The sequence below is a fragment of the Electrona antarctica genome (assembly GCF_951216825.1).
Source record: "Electrona antarctica genome assembly, chromosome: 19".
In the NCBI taxonomy this organism is placed as follows: domain Eukaryota; kingdom Metazoa; phylum Chordata; class Actinopteri; order Myctophiformes; family Myctophidae; genus Electrona; species Electrona antarctica.
This window is the reverse complement of record NC_136800.1, coordinates 16,070,989-16,091,547: the sequence shown is the minus strand read 5'-3', so window position 1 is coordinate 16,091,547 and position 20,559 is coordinate 16,070,989. Positions and strand designations below refer to the sequence as shown.

General features: G+C 42.9%; 1 protein-coding gene across 1 annotated transcript; it reads right to left on the bottom strand.

Annotated features, from left to right (window-relative positions):
- Window positions 1-159: 159 nt before the first annotated feature.
- LOC306943557 (discoidin domain-containing receptor 2-like) lies at window positions 160-20,166 on the bottom strand (the record flags this gene model as incomplete). Its single annotated transcript, XM_079529959.1, has 15 exons — window positions 160-1,125; window positions 1,557-1,706; window positions 2,228-2,462; window positions 4,810-5,052; window positions 7,309-7,436; window positions 7,672-7,901; window positions 8,341-8,551; window positions 9,235-9,371; window positions 10,133-10,198; window positions 15,540-15,780; window positions 16,861-17,044; window positions 17,309-17,411; window positions 18,254-18,401; window positions 19,026-19,263; window positions 20,066-20,166. 15 exons carry the CDS (start codon window positions 20,164-20,166, stop codon window positions 991-993), a joined length of 2,550 nt encoding a protein of 849 aa, XP_079386085.1. The 3' UTR covers window positions 160-990.
- Window positions 20,167-20,559: the final 393 nt, after the last annotated feature.

Below are 20,559 nucleotides of genomic sequence, written 5' to 3'. Positions count from 1 at the left end.
TCAGATAATGGTCCATAGATGTGTGTAGAACGTTTCACGCAAATTGCTCAAAAAACCAGTCAAAAAAATCAGATGAGATGGATGAATGGATAGATAAGAGCAAGTACTGTAGGCTTTTTCTCCATTACAATATATTGCATTATTATTTATTTACAGGGTGTGTTTGGCATGGCAAAATGCAAAATACATCTTCTCATTAAATACGAAACATAAAACATTCTTCAATAATTAATCTAAAAAGTATTATTTTTAAGCAAACTGAACTGCAGCAGAATAACTTTCCTGTGTTCTCTTTTTGAAAGTTGTCATGAATGTCCAATTACATTTCACAATAAACAAACAAAATCACTGACAAAGTGACAATTATAACAATCATTTTACAGTTCGGCAACCGTCTGTTCTAATAAATAACAGATTAAATTAGTATATAGTAATATACAAAGTATAATATAACGGGAAACCGCCTCCAAAGCAAATACTGAGATGGAAGCGAGAGAGAGTGTGATCCAAAGAATGATGAACAGGTTGCCATATCAGTCATACATGCTTGCATTACATTGGTATCGTCACTCTGTGTATGATGCTCCAGTTATGCACATTTGATATCAGCCTTTATTACACACTTTATGTATATTTTATTTTCATTTGCTTTAATTGAAAACATTACTGCAATGTGTGGGTAGCTTTCACTAGTATTTCTCCAACTCTTTTGCACCTGTAAACCTGTGATGTGGCAATAATTAATTTGAAGTTGATTTTAAAGCTTTATTTATTTGAGGCTTTCATAGACCACTGTGCCTGGTCCATTTATATTTACAAGAAAAACAAAGAAAAAACAAGAACTTGCATATTCTCCTGAAAACATTATGAGCATCTGCTTCTGAAGTTCTGACAAAATGAAAATTCCAGATGTATCCAGGCAGGCTGAAGTAAATGCAAGTCATGTCAAATTGCAAATTGCATTACTGTATTGTCCATGAACCTGTTCTGCTAGGCCAGGCTGTCAAGCAACTGACTGTGTATGTCTTGGAAGCTGGGTCTTTGCTTGGCGTTCCTTTTCCAGCAGCCCAGCATGAGGTCATTGAAGACAGAATCTGGACAACAGGCAGGCTTTGGCAGATACACCTGAGAGCACAACAGAAATGAGGAAACGGAGTCATGAATTGCAAACATAGTCATCAATACAACATTACGATTTCTTCCTACTATACTGAAATATATACTAGATTGTGGCCTGTTTCCATAGGTAGAACTGACTGTAGCTGAGTGCGCAAAGTCTGGGAATCGGCAGGTCGCTGGGTTTCCCCCCCGGTGTCGTGACTTGAACCCTAGACACTTAACTACTAATATAGGCCCCTGGGGGACCCCGGGCTGCCGGGCAACAAGGGTTTAAGTCGTCAACCCATAACTGCTCCCTGGATGCTGTATTAATTAATGGCAGTCACTGCTCCTAATAGATACGATGGGTAATTGCAGAGGACAAATTCCACCTGTGTAAATGTAATGTAACAATTACAGGGCAGGGGGCACAATATATTATTATTATAATTTGTCACCTGCTTCGCCTGGTCCCTGAAGAACTCTCCCGTGTTTTCGATGACCTGCTCATCAGAGAGATGGGAGTAGGGCTGCTTCTCGCATAGAGTCAGAATCTCCCACAGAGTCACCCCAAATGCCCACACATCACTGGCCATGGTGAACTTCCCCTGGAAGAGTGATAGCAAGGTATGACAAAATTACAACAGAAAAAGAAGAATGAACCCGCACACTCATCTGGTCCAATTATTAATTTATTGACAACGTTTCGAGCCAAGGCTCTTCATCTGGTCAAACTCGTTTTTCTCTCTACACCAAATCTTGTGCGGGTTCATTCTTCTTTTTCTGATGTCACTTTCTAACCCAGCACCTCTACCAAGTATTCTATTCGTTTTTGTATGACACAATGACAACACATACACACGCACACAAACTTCCCCTGGAAGAGTGATATAGCAAGGTATGACAAAATGACAACACACACGTGAACTTCCCCTGTAAAAGTGATATAGCAAGGTATGACAAAATGACATCACACGCACGCAGGCACGCGTGTGCGTACTGTAGTGTGTACATGCATTACAACAAAGAGAAAATGAACATGTCTCAATTTATCAAACAGACCACACAATTCCTCAACATCTTTCTTTAGGCTACTACAGAACAAAACAAACAATGCTGGAAACCTCACCAGTAGGATGCTCTCCCAGGACATCCAGCGAATGGGCAGAACGGCTCTGCCCTGGATTCTGTAGTAGTCCCCACGGTACAGGTTGCGGCTCATTCCAAAGTCGGCGATCTTTATGGTGTAGTTCTTGCCCACAAGGCAGTTGCGTGTGGCCAAGTCACGGTGGACAAAGTTGAGTGAGGACAAGTACTTCATCCCAGATGCAATCTGTGCAGCCATGCCAATCAGCTGGTTGTAGCTAGAGGCATGGAATACAAGGAAGTGAAAGGATGTTTGGTAACCCACTGTAACTAAATGTAATTCTATTCCTTTCACCACTTAAATCCGAGCTTATACTTAGTTCACATGCAAACTCACAATGTGTCACAATGTGATGCATTGTGAGCTTGTAAATTTGTTTAGAAGTTCTTTAAGATTTTTGAAAACATTCAACAACTAGAACTGCACTCTGTCGAGTGCCTACTTGCTTGTTGCACACAAGTAGGCCATAAATGGCCTACTAGTGCGCAAGCAGAGCGCGCAAGTACTGTCGACCGCTACAACTGTCAAATCTCAGCTTCTCTTTGAAAGAACGATTGAAATATTGAATTATTAGGTTTAGCTATTTGCTACGTACCTACTTTTTGCACGTAAAAAAGTAGTATTATGAAATATATCGTAATAAAGATGTGGATTGCAGGGGTTCTCAACGTTTTTGGCCGGGGACCCCCGGAAATGCTTTGGCAATGTCTCGGGACCCCTGCCCCGCCCCCTCCCGACCCCCAATATAAATTGACTGCTACAATAACCTTAAACCATTTTGGGCGGGAACCCCTTTTGGTGTTTTAAGCATTGTTATAATTTAGCTATTGAAAAATAGCAGATCTACAAGCTCATAGCGCGCCACCGAGTGGCGCGCTACGAGCTTGTAGGTCTGCTATTTTTGAAAAATCGTGAAAATAAAAATATTATTATTTTTTTTATTTTTTTTTAATAATTTGGGGACCCCCTAAAATAATTTGGCGACCCCCCGAGGGGTCGCGACCCACGGGTTGAGAACCCCTGGATTAAAGGACCCAATGCCTTCGATGGTGACGTATATCTCGATCAGTGTCGGGTGGATTAAAGGAAATGCCTATATGTAATTTGTAAATTGATTAGCGGTATACTGTGGTTACTTTTGATGAGTATGCACCGTCCTAGCATATGACGTCAGGGTTAGGGTATAACTGGTATAGCTAGCTCTCAATGATGACTAGCTCTCAATGATGACGTAATAAAGATGTGGATTAAAGGACCCAATGCCTTCGATGGTGACGTATATCTCGATCAATGTCGGGTGGATTACAGGAAATGCCTCTATGTATATGTATATGTAATTTGGAAGTTGATTAGTGGTATACTGTGGTTACTTTTGATGCGTATGCACCGTCCCAGCATATGATGTCAGGGTATAACTGGCGTCATATGCTAGCTCTCAATGATGACTAGCTCTCAATGATGACGTAATAAAGATGTGGATTAAAGGTCCCAATGCCAGAGTGTAATTGGTTTTCGTTGGTGACGTAATGACTATATGTTTTAGTGTCGGGAGGATTAGAGGTAATGCTCCTCCTATACATGTATGTAGTCTGGCACCACTGCCGTATCAGGCACAAGTAGTCATTACGTCATTTGCTGGGACGGTGCATACGCATCGTCCTGGGCGAAACTAGTACTTGCGCGCTCTGCTTGCGCAAGTAACTAGAACTGCACTCTGTCGAGTGCCTACTTGCGTGTTGCAAGTAGGCCATAAATGGCCTACTTGCTATGTCCCGTAGCAGCATATAACGTGATGAAGATATGTACCAATGCCAGGATATATGTTTCAGTGTCGGTATATATATGTAATTTGTAAGTTGATTAGCGGTATACTGTGGTTACTTGGGTCGTTTGATGCATATGTCCCGTAGCAGCATATGACGTGATGAACATATGACGTGATTAAAGGACATGCCTCTATATGTACAGTATATGTAATTTGTGAGTTGATTAGTGGTATACTGTGGTTACTCGGGTCGTTTGATGCGTATGTCCCTTTAATCCACCCGACACTGAAACATATCATCATTACGTCACCATCGTAAACCAATTATACCCTGGCATTGGTACATATCTTCATCACGTCATATGCTCATATGCTGCTACGGGACATACGCATCGTAGCACCTGACAAATAACATTACTTGCACGCTCTGCTTGCGCAAGTAATAATGATATGCTCACAATACAATTTTTGTTGTACACAATACAGCACTGCACCGTGTATCCACTAAATGTCGTATTGAGATGACAACAGTGCATCTGGACGCCCAGGATAAGTATGAAAAATCACACTCATGTGAAGTAAGTGGCACCTTTGTTTGCTTTTGTACATCACGAGGGGCATGCTTTAGAGCAAACATATGAAGTCCATAGACTTGGCTGCCACATGACGTCACGGTGGGGCATGCTGATTTTGGAGGCGCATGAATAAGACAAACATAAAAAGTCCATAGACTTGGCTGCCAGACATTGCAGGGGTTAGCACCCCTCAAAAAGACATGATATTGACAAATCCAGCCTACCTGACCGTGGCCATGGTGCCAGATCTCCTCTCCTCTGTGTTGCTTTCTTTCTCCTCCTCTTTCTCATCTTCATCACCGTCCACCTTCAGCCGGAGGCTGGAAAGGAACTGGTTGAGGTCTCCGTTCTCCATGTACTCTGTGATCATACAGAGGGGGTCTGTGTCCACGCACACCGCCAGCAGACGCACAATGTTGGGGTCCCTCAGACGAGACATGATTCGAATCTCCTTCAGGAAATCATTCCTGCAACTCAGCAAGGAATGGTAACAACTGTGATTAATTCACTGACTGACTGAATCGATTATTATTTAAATGATATGGGTATATTCAACTGGGGGCATTTCATGTGTGTTGAAATGTTGAGATCGTTTAGTTCTCTAATCAGAAAAGTATTAAAATCCTGAGATTCGTCCAATTATGTGATTTTGATCTTTGATCGAAACCTTTTCCCCAAACACTTTTAGAAAGCCAATCGACACGTTCACAACACCATGTGAGCTTATAGAGGGTACGCGCATGCGGCATGCATAAAGTGAGTGGAAAATTGAGTGGCAAAGTGAGTTGAATGTTGTTTAATGGATGTATGGATGTATGGGCTCAGGGCTGTGAAGGCCAGACAATAGTTTTTTGCCACTCAGAAGGCATTCTCGCAAGTCGCATAAGTGTGTTAATCATGTCGTTGGAACATTGTCTCCACCAGGCCGAAGGCATGGGGAGAGAGTATGTTTTGCACTCCGTCCGTCCGTGTGTCCGTCCGTCTGTGAACAGCTAATCTCCGGCACCGTTAACCCGGTCGAGAACGGCCTGTTATATCGCCACCAGGAGGCAGACAATTGAAAAACACATTTTTTTATATATATTACTCCTCCAGATTCTGTCCAAAAATCCCGCAAATCGTTACACACTATCTCTATAGTCATGTGTTCAAGATGGATCTGTCCGATATTTCATATTCCATCCTAATTGGCTAACATAGGCTTTCAAAGTTTGCAGGATTGGCCCTTTTGAAACAAAACGCCTCAAATCATGAATGCAGCGTGCAATTTACGTGAAATCTTTCACAGACTTTCCTACTAGGCTGAGGAATATATCCCACCCTTTTCACATTGGCCTGTTATAGCGCCACCAACAAACAGGTGGATTTTTGTTAAAAACATTTTTGGAACAAAATGCCTCAAATCATCCAATTGCCATTAATGTTGTAAAAACAAATGGCACCCTTTTCACATTGGCCTATTATAGCGCCACCAGGAGGCCACAACCTGACCTGGCCTGGTGGAGACCTGTGCCCCGAGGGGCACTTTTTCTAGTTTTCTCTGTTTTAGGCTAGTCATCACCACCATTAATCCAGTCAGTCAATGGTATATAATCACCAGGCATGATTAAGTGGCAACTAGAAAAAGTGCCCTTCCGGGCACAGGTCTCCACCAGGAGGATAGGAGTGTGTGTGATGTTTGGCAAAATGTTTAGGAGGATGTTTTTTTTAATTTGTTTTTGCAACAATTTTCTTCATTTTGTTGAGGAAATGCAGAGCCAGATCACTCATAGCATCTCTAAGGATAGAATTCTGGATGAGCAGGACATGTGCAGCATTTTGTACAAAACGGGCCACTCCTGAAAACTTTGGAAGGCAATCTTAGCCAATCAGTGTACAATCTGAGAAATCCAACAGACTCGTCTTGATCACATGACTACAGAGATCATGTGTACCGTTTGCCATTTCTTCATACGCCTTTGATGGCAATTGCATGATTTGAGGCATTTTGTTCCAAAAATGTGTTTTGCAAAAATCAACCTGTTGGTGGCGCTATAACAGGCCAATGTGAAAAGGGTGGGATATATTCCTCAGCCTAGTAAGAAAATGTGTGAAAGATTTCACGTAAATTGCATGCTGCGTTCATGATTTGAGGCTTTTGTTCAAAACGGGGCAATCTTGCAAACTGTGAAAGCCAATTATAACCAATTAGGATGGAATATGAAATATGGGACAGATCCAACTTGAGCACATGACCATAGAGATACTGTGTAACGATTTGTGAGATTTTTGAACAGAATCTGGAGGAGTAATATCAAAAAATGTGTTTTACAAAAGTCGGCCTCCTGGTGGCGCTATAAAAGGCAGATGCGGAAAATGCAGGTCAAAGGTTTGTCCTCGGCCTCTGGGGAGTGTGCATGCAACGTTTCACGCAGATCGGTGCAGTTTTAGGTAACAAATGTGAAAAGCTGCCTCATGGTGGCGCTATAACAGGCCGTTCTGGAAAATGTGGGGCAGAGGTTCATCGTTGGCATCCAGGGAGTGTGTGTGCAAAGTTTGGCATCGACCGGGTTAACGGTGCCGGAGATTAGCTGTTCACAGACGGACGGAAGGACGGAAGGAAGGACGGACACACGGACGGAGTGCAAAACATACTCTCTCCCCATGCCTTCGGCCTGGTGGAGACAATAATAACTAAAGCAAGGAACTGGAGCTGGGCTGGCTGAATTATGTTCGTAGGCTACCTTGCGTTCTTGTTGGCGTCTTCCCTCAGTGTCTTCACTGCCACCAGCAAAGGAGACTCACTGCTGCCCTCTATGGACAGGTCCTCATCCAGAAAGTCCTGCATCCCCTCCGCCTCACACAGGTGCACCTACGGAAGCAAAGCACTTCAAAGTCACTCAATCAAATGTGTTTTGCCTAGTTTTCCATTTACTGTTGCACCACAAACCAATTCATACTCCCTGCCATTTATCTCTGCCTCTTGTTAAACATTTCACATTTGAGTAATTCCAAGTATAGTAACCTTTCATGGGGAATATGAGCCATAAACGCTATATTTGTGTCAGGGAATGTTTTTTATTTATTTCTTTTTTAAAGAAATGTACCTCTCCGAACTGGCCCTCTCCCAGTTTCTCCTTGAAGGTGAGTTTGTCCCTGGGGAACTCCCTCATGGCCGTGTCTCTGGCGGTGAGGAGGCTCATGTTGACAGCTGTGATGGAATAGGTGTTGGTGCCTGAGGCCTCCTGGAGGCTGATGATGTCGGCCTCCGCATAGTGAGGAGCACCATCTGAACCGGCAGCCTGAGGGGCTCTGGAAGAGCTGCTTGGCCCTGCTGCTGTGAAGCACGCACGCATGCACACACGCACACACGCAAGCAAGCCCACACACACACACACACACACACACACACACACACACACACACACACACACACACACACACACACACACACACACACACACACACACACACACACACACACACACACACACACACACACACACACACACACACACACACACACACACGCAGTACACCTTGGTTAATGGTAAAGGGTGAATTTATATAGTTCCTTTATGCAAAGCGCTGTATTGCATTACATACATGCATTACATTTGCACGCATGTATGCGCACGAACGCACGCACGCACAATCGGTCCGCTCTCTATAGCCACTGCCACCCCCACATAGGCTATAAGTAATTAATCTGAGTAATGACCTTCCATGACCCACCAACTATCCAACGCACACACCCACACACTCTGAGAGCTCACCGAGGTCCTCGGTAGACTGAGCGAACTCGGGCAGCTTTCGTATGAGGCGGGACGGTTCCTGGTAGTCAGAGCAGAGGGGGAAGATCCTCTCATAGGTGGAGTTGGAGTTGGAACCACCCTCGCTGGAGAGAGAGGAGTTCTGGAAGGAGAAGGCCTGCGTTTGGACCGCCAGGCGGGCCGTCAACTCATCGTCCAGCAGGCGCCTGGACGCCTACGATGGAACACAGGGAGGGAGGCGGTAGCTCGACTTATGTCCGTTTATTTTTATCTGAAATCGTTAGGCCCTAACTGACGTAATGGTTCTTGAAGTGGGGTCCGGCGACCCCGGGGGTCCTTGAGGGGTTCCAGGGGGTCCCCAGTAAAATGACAAACAGTGTAAATACTTACCCATTTTCAACCGTATCTTCAAATAATGCTCATTGCTCATTCTTTGAAATGACCAAACTTGCCAACTGATTATGTCACTGGTAGGCATGTTTCTGAACTGTCATAGAACTGAACATGAGTAGACACTGGCGGCATCTTATAATGAGCATCAGTGAGGATCAATTATATGAATATATATTTTTTCAGCAAATAGCCCATCTACAAGCTCACAATGCACTACGATGCGATGCATTATCAGCTTGTAGATCGGCTAAATTTTGACTAATCTTTTATACAAAACTGTTTCAAATGGAGGTCAATGATCAATTTGACAGTCCTTGACATGAGAAGCACTGCCCTAAAATACTATAGTGTGTTACTGTATGTTCAGTAACATGAACAATGCAAGTCAAAATGTAAAAAAAAAAAGTCAAAAAAGTCAAAAAAGTCAAAACAACCAGGAATCTATCGATGACACTGACCAAAACATTTATGAAGCTGTTCAAATGGAAGAAGTGTCCCTCTCACCTTCTCCAGCATCTTCTGCCACACCTGTCGCCACAGGATGATGACTATAACGGCCAATAGGATGGCAATGATGGCAACCAAGCATCCAATCAGGATCCTCGTATTGCTGTCATCCACTTTATGGGTGGGGTCATCTCCTGAGGGACCAGGAGTGAGGAGATGAAATGGATTAGACTTAATGAATAATATTTTCATACATCAAACCACCATTTATAATATTGTATAGCATTACATTCTCAGAAAATTCGAGAAATAAACCAGAATTTCTTTCTTTAATAATCCCTTTCTTGTTTTCCTGTAAGTAGCCTGTAAGGGAACTACCTCGACTAGGACGTTTTTTGAATTCCATAGCCCAGAGAATCTGATTCATGTCAAAGTTCTGTCAAGCGGAGAGCAATTAAAGGTGCTTGAAACCCAGGCTGATATGGTAGTTTGTTGTCCAGTTCAGGTAAAAAGAAATACTGCAGGGTAAAAACAATGCAGGCTTATAATAGAGGGTACTCTGATAGTACAATGTGGGCCTTTTGGATGCTGACTGCACATTTATCCACCAGAGGGTGCTGTGGTACAACTATGCACAACTCAAAGCTGCAATCTGTGTCAAGTCAAGTAGATAGAGTCAAGGTTTTTCTTGGAGGCTGTTATGAATTATGATATATGTTTTACCAAGATTCTGACATATTGTACAAATTCATGAACAACAAACGAAAACAAAATAAAGAAAAACACATTTGTTTAAAGTATGCAAAAAAAAGAAGCAATAAAACAATTGGCCAATTCTTAGATATTTTGAACCACATATGAACCATTCCTTTATTTGTACAGCATATTTTTGTTATAATAGCAATGCTCCAATACATACAACTGAGTGATTGAATCCATGGGGTATGTTGCTGACCTGGGAGTATGTTTGTTGGGTGTCCACGTTTACGAGGACTAAGAGATGTGTTGTACACTGCTGAGCCTGAAAGCAAAACACAAGAAGAGAAATAGGCCTAATCAAATACAGGAAGCATTGGAAAACACTGTCGAGAATCAATAGGGTTTATTTCATTCATATAAGCTAAGCAATGCATTAAGCAATTTATACAACTGCTACTACAATATGTAGAAAGTACAGGCAGAAGTCTAGAAGACAGTCTAAGCTTCTATAAAGAACACCTTCAACAATGGGGATCGATTATCTCTGAACCATATAATGCCCTAATAATGCAATCTTCCAAGCCTCCGGTAGTCACCCCCCCCCCCCCCCCCACACACACACACACGTGTGACACACACGCACGCACACACGGCTCTGACACACGCCTGCTGCAAATAAACAGACAGACACGATCCTTTAGAAAGAGTGTACTGTGTACATGTAACTTTACAGTTTACACCTCATGGAAGTTGAGTGGCGTAGTCTGGGTTGTTAGGAAGTGAAAACCGCTCAGTCACAAGTGTGTGACAGTTTGAAAGAGAAGTTAATTGATCATCATAAACTGCTTAACAAGGTCATTTTGTGCAGGTGAGTTATAGCTACCTAGCTAGCATTAACGTGCGTGTGTAAGCGGCGCGTGTGTGAGTGAGTATGGAGACATTTGTCTGATAGGGAGGGTGAAATGAACAAACACGTTTATGTGCTTGAAGTGCTAAGCATTTATACATATTACAGAAATACAGACACAATGTTTTGTTTGGGTTGTCACAGCACCAAATCCTTAACTGTTGATGGTTTCATTCAAAGTGATATTAAACAAGTGTTAACTTGCAACCTGAATTGAACATAGGCCTCTGGCCTACTATATATTTCTATCTCTCAATTTCAAAGTCATAACTAGCCTCTCCGGACCCCCCGGGTTGAGCTCCTTTGGACCCCTAACCCGTAGGGTCCGGTATCACCGGCTTCAAGCGACATGGGATGCAATCTGATTTACCCTGATTTACCCCCTGTGCTGCGGTGTGGGTGTCACGCTGACATATTCCAAAAGAAGCATATGAACGCTATAGGAGACAACGAACCTTCTGACCCCCCCCGCGAACGGCTCAGAAGCCGTTAAGTATTTTTAATGTTTGTACGACCGTTTTGGCAGCTCTGAAATTCTCTCTTGTTGACATCCCATTGTACCGCCTCCAGCATCTCGGTTGGCTAGCTGCGCCTACGAGGCGCGTAGGGAGGCGCAGCTAGCCAACCGAGATGCTGGAGGCGGTACAATGGCATCCCATGTCGCTTGAAGTCGATGATAAGGAACCCTACGTAAAGTCATCAAAATGTCAGAAACTTTAACGTAGGGTTCCGAAAGGAGCTAAGTCATAACCTAGTCCAGGTATGTCCAAAGTACCCTCAGCTTCCCTCCTAAAATCTATTATTTATCAGATATAAAACTAACATTACGTATACGTACACCAACATGTATATGTTGTATGTTAAGTTGTGACAGGATATAGGGTATGTAATAAAAAAAAGTCAACCAAAAAACAAGATTCCTATATCACTGGTCAACAAAAACACCTTGAAGACCCTAACAGGAGCCCTCGTACAAGGTTTCTTCGACTATCCATGGTGCATGCACTTCTTGGTACCACAGCACCTCAAAGGCCCTTAAAACAAGGCTCCAGACTTCTCAAAACAAACTGGTCAGGCTACTACTTGGCCTCGATCACTCCCTGAACCCACCTCACCCCTGCACACTTTGACAGGCTGGAATGTGTTAGGGTTGACGACAGAGTACAGCATCTTGCAATGGGTCTGGTCCACAAGATTCGATAAACCACCAAGATATACCCATGTACCTGTCTAAATACTTCCTTAATGTCAACGAAGTCCACACCCACAACACCAGAGGGAGTTCAACAAACCATGTGCAACCCAGATTCGGCACAAACAAGGGACTAAATTCTCCAAAACGTAATCAATTCTTCAATCAATCAATAGGCTGTATATGTTGTAACCGGAAGGATGCAGTACATGCTGTGTATGTTTGCTGTTGCTAGTGAGTTGCGACAAGGTACAGTGTACACTGCAGTATGTGGCTCTTGGTCAGCTCACTTTCTTACTTTCTACCTTACTTACCTACTTATACTCAAAGATTATGGTGTCTCTCTCAACCTGCTCCACAGGTACATGAGCCAGGGTGACCCCCAAGCTCAGCTTCTTCTCAGCCCTGAGTCCATTCTCCTGTGACATGCTGTGAATGCTGGACCCTAGAGCCTGCCCTAAATCCCTGACCAGCAGTGACCACTGCACTACACCAGAATGTTATGTGCAGTACTAGCCGCAATTTGCAACTCTAGATCTTTTTATTATGGGATGAATCTATCTAGAGTTAATACCCTCCATTGACTCCCTACTCATCCAAATTGCGTTTGCGATCTGCTTGTATTAAACGTCGTTAAACTCACCAACATTGCAGCTGTAGGCCAAGCTTGAATTATCCTCTTTCAATCTGCCGAGCTTGTTTTTCATAAAATCCACCGTAGACATGTTATGAGCTACTTTCTGTCAAGAAATTCTGTGCATGTGATTCTTTTTCTAAGTGTTGCAGTTTGGAAGCACTCAATTTCTTTAACGGGTCGCGCTGCTGCCTCCTGCATTATGTGCAGATTCAAAACGGGTGGTACGCAGGGCCGTTCAGTGACTTACGACGAGTGCTTCCAAACTCCAGCACTTAGAAAAAGAATCACCTGCACAGATTTTCTTGACAGAAAGTAGCTCATAACATGTCTACGTGGATTTTTATGAAACAAAAGCTTGGCAGATTGAAAGAGGATAATTCAAGCTTGGCCTAGAGCTGCAATGTTGGTGAGTTTAACGTTGTTTAATACAAGCAGATCGCAAACGCAATTTGGATGAGTAGGGAGTCAATGGAGGGTATTGCAACACTAGATTCATCCCATTATAAAAAAATCTAGAGTTGCAAATTGCGGCTAGTGCAGTACTAAACATCCAAGACTGAGTGGCAATATGGCAGCCAGGAGAATGAGTCTGGTTGGTGCCATTGATACTGGGAGGAAAGTACTGGCCAGGAGGATGGAGATGACTGGAGATGCCGCTGGAGGGCTCATCATGAACTAGAGAGAGAGCCTCTCTATCCATGGGTTCCACAGTTTGACCCTAGCTGGCATCACTTACACATACACAACTGATGAAGTCAAGTAGAACACGGCTCAAGGTAGGAACTTTGTTTAGTTTTTTGCTTCTTTGCTGCTGCTGTGTTGTAATATGATGTGTGTATACTAGTGTGATTCAAGCTGTCAGTACTATTACTTTCATTTTGGGACCCAATGACTGGGTGGCAATGAAACATGTTCAGTAACTGTTTCTGGCTCTGGAATTGAATGCTGATGAATCTACAGTTTGTATGTTGTGTTGTATCTGCCGTTGAAGGTGTGAGTTGTAACATGAAACCGTATGTGTGTACACATGTGTATGTGGCTCTTGATCACTCAATTATCCTATGAGTGAATTTGCTATTTCCTTTTGGTTCGAGCTAGAGGTTTTGGGCTTTAGAACAGACTTCAATTTCCAAATGTTAATTTTCAATTGAAGACTGATAAACAGTACTAGGGTATGTGTGTTGTGTTGTGTTGTGGTTTCTGAGGTTTGTTGAATTGTTGTGACAGGGTGGCTGTATTTGGTATGGTGGCAAAGAATGTCGATATGTAGGCCTTGTCTATACTGTATGTAGCTTTTCAAAAAGTCTCTAAAAAGAGAATACCACCCAGCACTCACTGAACTGTCTTTTAAGGAACTTTATTATGTCTTTACATAATTGTCATGGTATGCTGCAGAGCAGAGAGCACAACATTCAGCGTGTAGCCTTTGTCAGCATTGTATGCCTAGGCATTCTTTTCTCTCTCTCTCTCTCTCTCTCTCTCTCTCTCTCTCTCTCTCTCTAAAACAGTGAATATCAACTGATAATTGTGACTTGTCATTGATCTTTCATTGGGCTAGTTTCTGCTCCCCCCTATTTGCAACAGTTAATTTATTTCAACAGACAGTGTGTTGATGTATGTGGGGGAGACCCCAGCACTGACTGCACGGAACATGTTTTTGTTCTATTCCTTTTTTGAGGGGCGCTATCCCCTCCTATGCCCAGCTTGTGTGTCTGTGTGTACCACCAAATGTGATGATTTGATTGACTGAGCATGGAATGTGATGATGTAGGATGAATGTATGATAATTAGAGCGCCCCTCACTTCACACACGTGTGATGTTTTGAGGGGCGCTAGCACCTCCAATGCATGGCTTTTGAAGATGAAGTCATATGGCAGTCAAGTCTATGGGTTTGTTGGTTAGAGATTTCCCGAAACTGTATCGGTATCTGGAAAAGTATCAGATCGGCCCTTATGGGTCATATCGGTATCTGTGAATATGCCAGTCTAACTACCGATCCAACGCAGGGGTAAGGGGTTGACACTATGGCAGGTAAATAAAATGTTGGGACATGTGGAGTTTGCTTTGGAGTTGCCCAAACTGCAAGTGCACATTTGAGTGAGGAGTCTGCTATAAACACAACACGAGATATATAGCTAGATGGCTATAAACACAACATGAGATCACGACACTGGTATCGGTATTCTGTATCGGTATCGGCTAACACAGAAAATGAGGTATCGGGATCTGAAGCGAAAAAAGTATCGGGACATCCCTAGTTTGTTTAGAGCACGTATGACGTAAATCGTTTGCCAGCCAAGTCTATGGACTTTAATGTTTTTTTTAGGGCACTAAATGACAACGTACAACGTCATGTGGCTGATATAAATACAGTGGGCGCCCCTCACACAGTGTGATTTTTAAGAGAGAGGACTTGGGTGTCCTGTTTAGTCCAGGGAAAAATACTTCAATAGTTGAGGCATACAAATGTGCCTGTATCCAACCAAAATGTTGTGCCTTTGAAAACTATAGATTTCTTCTGTCCAGCTCATGAATTTAGCCTGTGATAGTGTGATTAGTGAGTAACAAGGAAGAAAAAACCCTAATCTTGGAAGGGAATGGGAGGATAATGGAAGGGTACATGAACCCTCACCACTATTGTGTCAGGTGAGTCTATGATGGACCCACTCGACACAATAGTTTCAGGTTGCTCTTAGTCACGATGGTGGTCCCCGGGTCAAAATCAGTTGAAAACCCCTGCTATACATCAAAGCATACATCTCTGCACTTATACAGAGTCAGAGAGACAGGTGAGGTGCTGTATTTGTATCTCTTTCTGGGGAACATGTGACAGAAGACTACCTGCAACTTTCACTGAACCTCAAGGTTCAGGGCTAACTGCTACTAAAAGGGACACAATTATTATCGAGTTTCTAGTCCCTCTCACCTGACTGGAAGGCCACTTCGCTGAACAGCATCCACCGGTCATTGAAGTAGAAACGACATCGGATGGTGCTGGCAGTCCGGTCCCCAAGGGGCACCGTAATGAAGCGGGCGCTTTGGCTCACGCGGTCCACTGGGAGCCTGAAGGACATGGGGTTAGCCTCCCAGTCCGCGTCTGACCGGAAGGAACAGGCAGCCTGCCGGAACATTCTCACGCCACGGCTGAACATGTTACTGCAGTGGACCTGCAGGGTATAAAAAATTACACCTGTGTGAAGTGAGGGGCGCTCTTATCATCTTAAGATGATAAGAGCACACACACTCCCTGGATGCCAACAGCGTCCACAGCGGCCTGTTATAGCACCATCATGAGGCCGATTTTGGCAAAACACATTTCTGTACATTACTCGTACACATTTTATCCATACATCACACAATTCGGTATACACTATCTCCATAGTCATGTGATCAACACAGATCTGCACCATTTCCCATCTTCCATCTTGATTGGCTAAGATTGGCTTCCAAAGCTCACATGATTGGTCCATTTCGAACAAAATGCCACAAATCACACAAACACAGTGCACAATTTCTGTGAAATTATACACGCGCATTTCCACTAGGCCGAGGATGACATGCCACTAATTTTTTTCCTAATCAGCCTCACGGTGGCACTATAACAGGGCAATTCCTGTTTTACCTATAACTGCCTCGATCTGTGTACAACTTTGTATGCGCACACCCTAGAGGCCATGGAAAAACATTTTCCCTGCATCCCTCCACATCTGCCGGTTATAGCGCCACCATGAGGCAGAGTTCTGCAAAACACATTGTTTATATTGCTCAGATTTCATCCAAATCTCACGCAAATCGGCCAAATTGCCTTCCAAAGTTTTCAGGAGTGGCCCGTTTCGTACAAAATGCTGCAAATGTCCTGCTCATCCAGAATTCTATCCTCAGAGATCTGGCTCTGCATTTCCTCAACAGAATGAAGAAAATTGTTGCAAAAAACATAACAAACAAAAATGTTTATATTACTCCTAAACATTTTGCACACACAATCCTCCTGGTGGAGACCTGTGCCCAGAAGGCCACTGTATCTAGTTGTATCTAGTTGTAGTTGTAGTCCTGGTGGAGACCTGTGCCCAGAAGGGCACTGTATCTAGTTGTAGTTGCAATGAAAGGGATAGCAGCCAAATTGTCCTGAACTGGAGAAAGAAAAGTCCTTTATTTCCACCCCTAGCTGTACTCGTTATAATAATGTCTACTAGCGTAAACTCTGTTTAGCTGTAATTATGGATGCAATCTTGTTGTAAAATCTGCACCTTCATGGAGGTGAAGTTTCTGACGTGATCAAAGTCGAAGGTCATCTCCACGTAGCCCTTGGGGAAGCTCTTGTTGGTCCAGCCCACATAGTCATATCCAGGCCACATGCTGTAGATGTGACTGTGGAGAAAATCATCCAGACCCCATGTACCATCTGTCAGCTGGCCCAGACCATTGGACAGTCTGGTCGGTTGATGGATGGATGGATGGATGGATGAATGGGAGATTTGTAGGAGGTGGAGAAAAGAAAAGGTCATTCAGAGCCAAAACGGTGCATGGAGTCTCAATATGATCACAAACGTTATACTGAAATTAAATTAATCTTTTAAATGCATTCAGATATATGTATCAAGCACTTGATGGCACTGTAAATGCCAATGTGGTTTAATCCATGCAAACAAAGGGTTTATTTCTAACTTATTTCAGAGAGAGCAATAAACTTCAGACCTTTCACCGGATGCTCCATCATACACAGAGTCATTTAGGTAGACATCCAGGCCTCTGTAGGTCATCTGCTGACCTTCTGGAGAACTATAAGACAACAGACCATCTAACAGGGGTAAAGGAAAACCATCATTTATAATTTGCAATTTAGCAGCTCTTATCCAGTGTGACTTACAATAAGAAAGGTGTATATATAAAAAATCACACCCGTGTGAACTGAGTGGTGTAAGGTTTTATATAGCATGATCAGCTGTGGTCTGACGTAATGTCTGACGTAATGAAATCACACCCGGATGTGATTTCACAACTGGCTTTTTTTGTGCAGAAAAAATGAGCATGGTTGCTACGGTCATCCAGTTCACCCGGGTATGATTTCGTTACGTCAGAAATTATTTTGAACATAGCAACCATGCTCATTTTTTTCTGCACACAAAAGCCAGTTGTAGGAGTGGTTTACACCACTCAAAAACAGAGGGACAGTGAGTGTAGTGCCTCAGTAAACTAAGATCACATATAATCCAGGAACCTATAGTAGCATCAATCTAAACGATGAACAAATCATTATCTAGGATACAATGTAAACGATGAACCTCTATCTGTTTAAACAACATGCTATGTATAAAACATCGTGGTCAAGAAAAACAAGCCTATGCTATGTGACAAAAATGCTCAGTGTCTTTATAACAAGCCTTGGACCTTGAGTGGGTTCTTGAGGGTTCCCAGCTGAACGATTGATAGTTATACAGTAGCAAGCAAAATCTGTGAGTGTACTAATGGAACCAAATGGAACCCATATAGTATTGGTGGTGGTTGGGGCCACAGAGTAAATAAATAATTAATCATATCAAATGGGGTGGGGGTATAAAGCAGATCAAAATGGAGGTCTTTGAAATGAAAAAGGTTCAGTTGATGATATAATATTCAGTATAATGGAGAGAAGTGACTAACCCAGCCATTCACAGCCATAGAGTTCCACTCTCATACACACAATCATGGAGTGATCTGTCACTGGCATGAAGCGAACAAATCTGGCAATGATTGGTGGCTCCAGGTCCTTCAACACCACATCGTACGCGTTCCTGTTTCCCTCTATGATCTGCCACAGGAAGGGAGTGAAACATCATTCAAATGGACTGATACTTAAATAGTAAATTTATGTTGTGGAAACAAAAAGATGGATATATATGCATTGCAGATTATTAATCCACCAATTACTCTTATTTGCAATTTCACAACTGGTGATTGTTGGTGGTGATAAATGCTGTGCAATTATGCCTCCACTGGTAGACAGCTTTACAAGTCAAGAGGCATTGTGTTTGTGGGCTGTCTGTCTGTCCATCAGTGCGTATAGCCAAATCTTGTGAATGCAATATGAGGCGCAAATGTCCACTTGGTCTCAAGGATGAAATGATTATTAGAAGTAAGTGGTCAAAGGTTAAAGTCAATGTGACCTCATAAAACATGTTAATTAATTTAATTCAAAGTCTTCATCTACAGTCTACATACACTATGAGTCTGTACAGACATGGATGTATGGCAATTGGTTGGCAGGGCCCCGGGGGCCTACTGTACTTCCACAATGTAGTATTTCTACTGTATGAAATTGGATTGGAATACACAGATTAATAACTGAATAAGGCTGCCAGCTTAGCTCTAGTTAAATAGTGTAATATGAACATAACAATGCTATGACGTGCAGTGTGATATGGAATTTGCTCACCTGCCTTCCCTTCCTGTCATGCCAGGCCACCCAGCTGCTGCCGTCCCGGCTGTATTTGATCCTGTAACGCTGGGCAAACTCATTACCCATGCCGTCAGCATGGCGGCCCTGAGTGCCCACGAGTGTGATGAAATGTATTGAACGCAGGTCCACTTGGATGTACTCTTTCAGACTGTCTGGTTCTGACATGATGTCTGGACACCATGCTCCGTCCCCGTCACCATTATCAAAGTCTAATCTAGAGGAGAGGAGAGGGTGCTATATGTTATTTTTGAGTGGTGTAAACCACTCCTACAACTGGCTTTTGTGTGCAGAAAAAATGAGCATGGTTGCCATGTTCAAAATAATTTCTGACGTAATTAAATCACACCCGGGTGAACAGGGTGAACATAGCAACCGTGCTCATTTTCTCTGCACACATTACGTCAGACATGATTTCATTACCTTACACCACTCAGTTCACACGGGTGTGATTTTTTGGGTACACCCATGTGTAAAAGTATTTCAATCAATTTGAACTAAACAAATGGGTTCAGATTTGAGCCAAGTCTCCTGAGGAGGTGTGTCTGAAGCCTGTCCTGGATGGGGTATCCGGACGTAAAAACGAATTCACATCCGAACTAAACCAAAACCATACGAATCAAAAATATTTTTTTGCTTTTTAGATTAGCCAATCATTTTTCTCCCTCTCTCTGCCAGTGAGGACCCCCCAACGGGAGGATGTAGCACCTCCGTCCTACTCCTCCCATTCAACATTCCCCAGTGGTAGGCGCTGTATCAGCCTATACTGGCTACCGCCTGGCTTTCCTCCCACGAACACATAATAGTGGATCACTGTTTCCCAAACATTGGGTCGGGACCCATTTGTGGGTCACGTCACGGACCAATTTGTATGGGTCACAACTCGTTTGTTTGTTTGTTATTATTTTTATTTTTATTTATATAAAAAAATGTAAAATGATTTTATACATTTTCAAACAAACAAATGTAAGAAATTCCATAAATAAATAAATAAGAAATCACAATGCTTTGGTACATACCTGCCAAATCTGGCTGCAGTCGACTCGGACCACTGGCTGGAGGCAGAGATGTCCTCATCCTGAATCTGCCCACCGGTCATGCCAAGAGGATAGCGACACATCTCTATCATATAATATAGTCATATTAAAGCAGATCTCATAGAATGTCCTTCATAATATAATATGTATTTAGGGGAATATTTTCTGGTCTCTTTTACAGCTGGCTTTGATAAGCCATGAGGGCTTAACCATGCCATATGTTTCTTAAGTATGGTTCTTCCTTACACACTGGGATCATCACAAACATTTATTTGATGATGTCTCATTCATTGTTGATGTTTTCATTTGTGGTGAAAAATCGACCTTGTTTCGGAAATGTTACGTCGCCATCGTCATGTAATATTCACATTCTGTGTGGATGTACTGTACATAAACAGCAGTTTAAATGAGCACAAATTAATTAGTGTTTATGGACACTGACTTTTCATAAACAGTAGATCGCCAGGTTAACATGG